The following is a 9589-nucleotide window of genomic DNA, read 5'->3' on the forward strand; positions in this document are numbered from 1 at the left end:
TTTTTCTGATAATATTCCTATATTATATAACTATTATCAAAAAAAGTTTTTGAGCCTTAGGTGGTGCATTTGCTCCACCTTGCACCACGCTGCCGGCTCCCATGTAGCCAATTATAAGTAGGTCCTGGATTTTTTGTTAGGTCAGGTTAGGTTTTCATTCTTGAATTATTATCCATTAATTTGCCAAAATCGGCTATAATAATTGAATTAATGTTCATATTGAATCTAATAAAATTTAGACCGTACGATTAACGGTCATTTCCGATTGAAAGCTCACGGTGAACTGTGCTACGGTGAATTAATGTTTTATGTACAATTTACATGTAACCGGAAACGTGGACATATTATTACGCATTTTTCGATAAAAATAAAAAATAAATTATACCGGACACAGACATTGACATAAAAAAAGACGACTTGTCCGGGTAAGAGGACCCTGGAAATCCTAGTCTGTTGTGATCTGATTAACTGTCATTACAATAATATGTATTACAATGGGAATATAGTGTATTACAATAGGAAGGTACCTACAATAGATTCGATGTCTGCCCGTAAACTGCGAGTGCTGCCAAATTTGTAATGTTGATTATATTCACACCTTAATTCTACACAGTATATAATATGCCGACCCTATGCAACTCATGGTATACCTAGCCCCACGTGGCGACACCAGCACAGTTGCCTGATATAATAATAATTTTATACAAATTCAATTTCACTGTTGCGTAATAAGGCAAAATACAATCAGTATATTTTGTCTATAGTAAAGCGCGTCAAAGTGTTGCATTGTCAGAACCAAAAGTATATTAGTCTATGGTCAGAACTGTCAAATGTAATTCATCTGAAACCTGCATGTTTTTGTTCTGCTGCGATAATCCAGCGTACGCTTTCCATTCGAAAGATGGACGTGAAACGCGAGCCGGATGAATTCGAACTTGATGCAGAATGGCAGGTGCCCTTAAACCAGCAAATTAACCCTGTGACCAATAACTATATAAAGCAAGAGATAGCCAACGGTTCCAGCATTGCTTTTGAGGTTAGTTTTATGAAGCTTATGTCTTTTATAGTACCTGTAGACGTCCATGGATTTACTTACAGCAATAGTAGGTGTTTTAAGTGCTGACTGTCTCTCCAAACTCATTCTTCAAGAATAAGCGAGACGTGATATTGTAATTTTTTGGTACCATTTGACAGTCATAAAAATCTGTTTTCATTAAAATGATTCGCTGCGCGGTTTAGTTTGTTTTTTGCCGGCAGGTTCGCTTCTATCGTTCTACTGCGCAGACGCAGATATCAAGCAATTCCAACTGTCGCGTGAAAATTCAGAAGCTTCTGAACTTTTTGATTCATGCATGCAATCTTGCAACTGCCGAATAGTACAACATGTTTACACGTACATTTTCTTGTTATGGCCGTGATAATACGTACTGTCAACAGTAAATCCATACACGTGTAAACAGGGTAGATAGGTTCATTGGTTTTTGCTTATGTTTGCGGACATTGTCATTAATTTCGTACACGTATTTATTTATTTGTAAGCGTTGCAAAATTACTCGTACCTACCTAGGTTAACTATATTAAACGTATCCAAATACATAATAAATCCACCATGTACCTCATGGAATTACAGATAATTGGCTTGTGAATTGTTTTTTTTCTATACGAAAAGCTCAAAAAGTTAATAATATTATTTTGACATTAATTGAAATATTTTATAAGCTAATATTTCAGTTCTTATTATTGCAATTTTGATGATAGCTGATATATATACTGGATTATTTTTTACTTGTTACTGGTTTACTGGTTAGGTATATGTAAATGATAATGTGTATCTATCGATTGCGCGAAGACAAACATACTGCACTGATCCAATTCATCTGAATGCTGTAACCGATATTATTTGACAGATTCCAACTATTTGGTCAAGGCTGCTCTCGTGGTGCAATGTGTAAGGCACTGGTTTTCTATCCGGGAGCTCTGGGTTCGATACCTACCCGGTGAGGACACCATTTGTGTTATTTGTAATTACTCAAAATTACTAACAACTACCTTGTACGAAAAAGTAAAGACATACCTACCGTTATTAATAATGATTACAGAAACATAATATATATATATATATATATTTGGATAGCATTATTTGGGGTTTTAAGATAACAGTGTCCTATCTGCAATAACATAGTTTTGAGATAAACGCAAATAAAGAGATAATTCATTAAATAAAGAACACTTTTCTCAACTATAACTTGTAAACGGATATAATATGTACAGCATCGAGCTTAAGAAACCGTGTCTCAGCTGGGAAATATTGGTTCTCCGATGAATATACTGATTATTATAAATCATATAAAAGTGAGTGATATTCCATAAAGTAAGCTAGATTTAATGAAATAATAAAAAGTTTTTTGTTTTTTTCAGAACCTTCAAACAAGAGACATGGTAAATATAAAATCGGAACCCGGATTTCAGCGAGTGGACATCAAGGAAGAGTTTATTGAAGATACAATGCCCCCATTTAATTATAAAGATCCTCAACCAAGTTGTTCCTATTCGGAATATAGCCCAGGAAAACAGGTAATACATTTATTTGAACTATATACCTATACATACAAGTTTAGGTACCTACCTACTTAACTGTTCCTATTCATCTTAGTGCAGTCGAGGTTAATCGATATTATTTGACAGTTTAAATCATTTTGTAAGTAACTGCGGCCGGGAAGGAATGCTTCCGCCGTGAAAAGTATATGTGTGTGGCAAGCAATGGACCATGCGCCCGTAATATGAGGGACCAAGGGCAAATGGCATTTTATCCTCGCCATCTGTAGTATTCGTGTATATATACCTAGTAAAGAAGAGGCTGCAGACTTTCGTCAAGGTTCTGAGGGAAGAAAGAAAGAAAAATAACTGAAAAGATTGGGGTTTACAGTAATTTCTCCTACGAATTGACGGAATCAGTACCACACAATATTTTATTTTATATAACTATGCAGACTGAGAGATAACTAAATGGCCTATCTTTCATCTCTTACTCATTATTTGCTCACCGTGCTCCTCTCTCCCATGAGCGCATTGTGGTGACCTCAGTCTTAGGTATCGGCTCCTGAGACATTCCCAGGCTAAAAAATACTGATGCTTTACACCCAGACGTAGAGCCCCTTGATACGCTCGATTATGACAGTGTGTGGTGCGGGCGACTTAGTTTCGAAGTGTCTATGTTTGTGTTGACGCTGAAGACATAATTTGACTTTACTTCGTTTATTTGTCCGCTGTTGGCGTTTCAGTTGGCAATCTGCAGAGTTGTTGGCGGTGTGGTGTTAATAACCACAGTGGGTTGTGAAGGGTAAGGTGAATAGTGTTCACTGTAAGTCTTTTTGATTGATTGCTCAAAAGTATGCTGTCACTAGGGGGGAATTCAATGCTTAGGGCAGGGGTAGCTCTGAGTTTCTCAATGAGTATCTCATGAGGTTAAAACTTTGGGAGCAATTGGGAGAGGTTGCCCTTTGGTGAAGTGAATTGGCGGATTGGGTAAATATGGCCGCTTTATTAGTTTCCTGCGAATAGTGGTTACCTTCCTATTGCAACATGTTGGCCATGACTCTTTTTAAAGGTTTAAACCTTTGTAATTCGCAGTATGTGTACCCTCACAGTTGGTACAATGGTTGGTCACATATCTGGGAACACTTTTTGCAAACTAAGGTAATTAGGAATATATCTAAGTACATATAAACAAACTCGCTCGTCATAAGCATTGTCTAAAAATTTCCGAGCGCTTCGGGTCATAGACTTTCCCATTCCAACCACTGCTTCCGTGACATTCTTACATGCGTTTTACCCGGAAACTAGTCAAAATGAATATATTTATTTCTCTGTTATAAATACGACCTGTCTTCTGTTTGATTTCTTTAGGTTAACACCACTAGCACTGCTATGGCTAAATCGAACTTGTGTACGTCAGAACCAGATGAAATTTACTCCGACATACACATTGATGAACATGACATAAAAAGGGAACTCCAAGAATACAACGTAATGTTTACAAATAAATACTTTTATTTCAAAATGTTAGTATTGTAAGTACATATGTGATTATATGCATCTTCCTATAATCTATAGCAGCGATGGCAACCCTTTTTATGCTTACGTGCAAAGTATTCGTAATAATGAGTGGGGTAAATATATATATTTTTCCTAAATTAATTTGGGAGATCACAGAGAATAAGTAGAATAATTATAATTTAGTATAAAATAATATGTGATGGTCACAATAACAGCGGACACAAATAGCGTAACTAATGAATTAAATTATATCAAATATTAGGAACAGCTGCGATAAACATAATTGGAAATCGTACAAAAGAAAAGTACATTGTTAGTATTCGTAAAAACATAGTAAATCGTTAATTTCGAAAAGGTTTCTATTATACCAGGGTTAGTTGAGTACATACACGTACAGATGCATATTAAATTCGAATCAAGTTATTAACTGTCAAATTTGTCTTCGGTTGATTAAGTGAAATTGTTTCGTTCACCACGTCAATCTTTAAACGCGCGATTATTAAAACGGAAAATAGCCGTACACATGGCGTAATCATATACAGTACAAATGGATCATATTATTCAATAGAAGGAGAATGCCGCAAGCAAATGTACCTACTATCCATTCATCTACTGTACCAAAATGTAGTACCTTCTTTAAAACTACTCACTTAAGAGATAGGACAATGGTTGAGTTAAAACAATAGTTATTTTACGCTAAAGTACACCACGGCCAACTCAAATCCATATTCTGAAGGACGCTAAACACACTTAGGTACATGCAGAGTGAAACAAAATGCTACTTACTTTGATCATCCGGATCAGAATCTATTTTGTCCAATGAAAAGTGAACCATACGTAAATTGTCAGGGCCGATCGAGATCAAATTGAAACCTGGATTAGAACGAAAAACTAACAGGATGATTATACCCACTTCTCTGTTATGAAAACGACATGTATCTTAAAACAAAGTTTTTCAAATTATTTTTGCTTCGTTCAGCTCAACTAGGAAACCTGTGTAACTTCAGTAGATAATTAACTTCACACATGTAATGATGAAAGTTTAAAAAATGGTCATGCTGTCTAGATCGTGCTGTGCTAATAATTATATTATAAATGCTTTTTTAGGATAACGCAGTAAATCTCAAGTCGTCGGAAGAAGAGAAAATTGATGACATCATAGACATTGACGAACAAGATATTAAAAAAGAACTCAAAGATTACAACAAAAGGTTTAAAAAAACACGTGGCACTATTAAACGCAATGTTTCGAAATCATTCCCCGAATTAGTGGCTGTTATAGAGTTGGAAAAAAAATATTTTCATGTTAATAATTTTGTGTGCGGTGTATGTGATAATTTTTTTGCATCGTTAGACTTGCTCGAGTTTCACAAAGTGTTGCATAGAAGTATAATCCATAAAATCACTAATAAGGATGTTAAACAGTGCAAAAATTGTAAAAGCAATTTCTCTTGTCGAACGCCATTTAAAAGCGATGAATCTAATTATTCTATTGACACGAAAAAACTGACACATACCGGAGAAAAGCTATTTAAATGTTACCAATGTGATTATTCTTGTAAAAGATCTGGTCTACTGAAATTACATATAATGACACATTCTGGTAACAAGCTATTTCAATGTGATCAGTGTGATTACTCATGTATTACATCTAGTAACATGAAATCACACAAGTTGAGGCATTCCGATGAAAAGCCATTTAAATGTGATCATTGTGATTACTCGTGTATAACATCTGGTAAAATGAAAGCACACAGAATGACTCATTCCCCAGAAAAATCTTTCAAATGTCAAATTCTTGTAAAACATCTAGCCACATGAAATTACATTTATTGACGCATGCTGGTATAAAGCCATTTAAATGTCATCGGTGTAGTTACTCTTGTATAACATCTTGTGATCTAAAAGTACACAAAATGACACATTCTGGTGAAAAGCCATTTAAATGTGGTCAATGGAATTACTGTTGTAAAAAATCTGGTAACATGAAAGTACATATAATGACGCACACTGGTATGAAGCCATTTAAATGTGATCTATGTGATTATTCTTGTAAAACATCTAGTCATTTGAAATTACATATAATGACACATACTGCTATAAAGCCATTTAAATGTCATCAGCGTGATTACTCTTGTAAACAATCTGGTGACATGAAAAAACATATAATGATGCACACTGGTATTAAGCCATTTAAATGTCATCAGTGTAATTACTCTTGTATAACATCCCAAAATCTGAAAGTACACAAAATGACACATTCCGATGAAAAGCCATTTAAATGTGATCAATGTAATTGCTCTTCTAAAAGATCTGGTACCATGAAATTACATATAATGACACACACTGGTATGAAGCTATTTAAATGTGATCTATGTGATTATTCTTGTAAAACATCTAGTCATTTGAAATTACATATAATGACACATACTGGTATAAAGCCTTTTAAATGTCATCAGTGTGATTACTCTTGTATTACGTCTCGTGTTCTGAAAATACACAAAGTGATACATTCCGATGAAAAGCCATTTAAATGTGATCAATGTCATTACTCTTGTTAAAGATCTGGTACCATGAAAGTACATATAATGATACACACTGGTATGAAGCCATTTAAATGTGATCTTTGTGATTATTGTTGTAAAACATCTTGTCAATTGAAATTACATTTAATGACACATACTGGTATAAAGCCATTCAAATGTAATCAATGTGATTACTCGTGTATAAAATCAGGAAACATGAAATCACACAAAATGACTCATTCTGATGAGAAACCATTTAAATGTGATCAATGTGGTTACTCGTGTATAACATCTAGCCGCATGAAATCACACAAAACGACTCATTCTAGTTAAAAATAATTACGTGTTATGTTAAATGCAATTAAATCCTCTTGTATAACATTCCTTTACTGAATTTACTGATAATGAAATGCATCCCGGTGAAATACCTCTTAAATTTTTCAATGTTATTTTTCATTCAACCATGAAATCATACTAAATGATTTATCTTTTTGAAATACCATTTATTTACAGTGCATGTATAAAATCTAGTTATACAAATTTACATAACATGACCTGCTGGCGAAGACCCATTTAAATCGTGCAATTTAATATATTATGTTCAACTATATTTTTTATTCTACGAATGGGACACAAGATTTGAGAATGTAACTTTCTGTATATTGAAATAAACATAATTTGAAAATACCTCATGCATATACACACTAGAAATATCATTTTGTACTAAAACCGATAGCCAACATTATATATAACGCAATTCGAAAAGCCTTTTATGTAACATCCACTAGATAAAATCGTCGTAATTAACTAAGATGCCCGTAACTTTATTTTAAAAGCATAACTGGAGGGATTCCAGCAGATACAGATTCAAGTCCCGCGGGTGTCGTCTTTTTTTGTTTGATAAACAATGAAATGCATATACATAACAATATACGAGTAAGACATATTTACATGTATTTGTATTATCAATATGATTTTATAATATAATGTATTTACTAATATACCTATACAATATACCTAACACAATTATTATACGAAATAACTAATAATTAATGTGCTTGTTTGAATGAACATAAAAGTTTTACATTTCGCTTGGTATTTGAAAGAGCAAGTTGTTGGTCATGACTAGGGCTTCCAATTAACCGGACGAAGTATACTACCCGGCTTGAATTATGCGGTTACGAATAACTGACCGGGTTATAACCGTTGTATTTAAAAAAATGAATTTTTTCTCTTTGACTCTACAATTTGATGTGTTTTTAGCCACCTCTCGACCAATGAGATATAACACAATATGTTATCCTCTTGCTGAACCTACGTACTTGTCCGTGCTCTGGATCCAACACATTGAAAAAAGATCATGTGACATGTTACCACTTACTACTCGCTCATGCGGGTACATATTATAAATAATTTTATTAATATTAATTTTATTGTTGTATACCTAAATATAATATTGTTAAGACATAATAAAGCTTTTAGTGATTTGAAGTGAGTATTATTTTTGACATTTGATATTGATACCTAGCATTTATGTGCTTATAAATGGATGGAACTCTAATAATAATGTTGACAATAGTTTCACAATGATTGCCCAAAAGAAGACCAAGCTCACCATTTTCATGACGAATGGGAAATTGAGGATTTAGCTAGGATGATAAAATACACGATGTGTTGTTTAATTTGTAACGTACAAGACGCATCTACGATGCTCCTCAAAGACAAGGCAACTTTCATCTAACTCCGCCTTGATGATGAAATACTTAATATACATGAGGTACCTAGCGCTTATAATGTTGCGCACAGCGTTGATGACCTGGCAGAAAAAAATGGTTAAAAATACTGATTCTCAAATGGCCGTTTACATAGAAATCCCACCGGTCATTCTAGGTCACTTGATCGCCCCATGGCGACGCGTGATTACCCCCGTACATTCTGTCCCTTCCCCTCTTCTATGATTCATCATTTCACACCGACGGCCATTATTATCCCACTTACGAACTATTGTTACCTACGTAATTTCAATAATAACTTTTCTAAACAATTATTTTATATTTTTTTTACAAGATAATCGTCTGCTTACATCATTCTCTTTCATTCCTTTCAGATACATTTTAAGAAATCATTTAAGTATAATGGTTCTTACTTAGATGGTAATTTTTACTATGAAATTACATAGGTACATGTTTAGTCTACAACAATTATTACTTACTTACATTTAATACAGTTAAGTAAGTTCACAAGTGGCAAAAGCCGAATATCATTCGTCCCTTAACATACTATTAGATACGTAGAAAACAACCCCGCTGACTAATCAAGAATACCTACGTCCGTGTGTTTTTGCTAAGCCCTTTCTTGGCTACCAGATCAGGGGAATGCTTAGGCTATTTTTTTTAATTATCCTAAAAGTACCTACTTCAGGTATAGGCCCGGAAGTACGAGGACGTGTCACTACCTACCTACATATCAGTTCAAACATGAATGTCTTGACAGATGATTTTAATAAAAAGGTGCGTCACATGCGACTGCGTTAAATCTGGCATTTTTGATAGGTATTGAAAAGATCATACAACTTCTCATAAGAAAACAGAATATTAAACTAGATTTGCCACAGAATAAATTAATTAATTGAATTCAGACAGGCAAAACCCAATACGCTACATTTTGAAGCATGGTATGGAATGTGTGAGTGTCAAACGAAAATGTAACACATTAAATTTATAGATGTGCAATAGAGTGTTTTGCAACATTCAAATTTATAGGTACGCTTTTTGTTGACCGGGTATAAGAATTTCGCTGGAGTGGGGGAAGAACAAACGTACGCTCTCTAGGTCTAAATTCGGCTTTGTAGTACCTATCTATGGTACTGTTCGATTATACGGAATACAGCGGAAAACACATTTTGAAAATATCCGGTAAACTGGATGATTTGTTAGGTTAACCTAACCAAACCTAACCTAACCTAAACTAACCCAAACTAACAAATGGATGTAGTTAATCAGAAAACG

The 9589-nt window shown here is 34.2% G+C and overlaps 1 protein-coding gene across 1 annotated transcript; it reads left to right on the plus strand.

The window, feature by feature from the left end:
- The first annotated feature begins 845 nt into the window (after positions 1–845).
- On the plus strand, positions 846–7256 carry LOC147076546 (uncharacterized). The gene is made up of 4 exons (XM_085941283.1): positions 846–1036; positions 2419–2574; positions 3907–4026; positions 5164–7256. The coding sequence occupies exons 1-4, from the start codon at positions 902–904 to the stop codon at positions 5875–5877; spliced, it is 1125 nt and encodes a 374-aa protein (XP_085797409.1). The 5' UTR covers positions 846–901; the 3' UTR covers positions 5878–7256.
- Positions 7257–9589: the final 2333 nt, after the last annotated feature.

Source organism: Rhyacophila brunnea, unplaced genomic scaffold (assembly GCF_057557595.1).
Source record: "Rhyacophila brunnea isolate RB1 unplaced genomic scaffold, BYU_Rbru_1.0 scaffold_13, whole genome shotgun sequence".
Taxonomy (NCBI): Eukaryota; Metazoa; Arthropoda; class Insecta; order Trichoptera; family Rhyacophilidae; genus Rhyacophila; species Rhyacophila brunnea.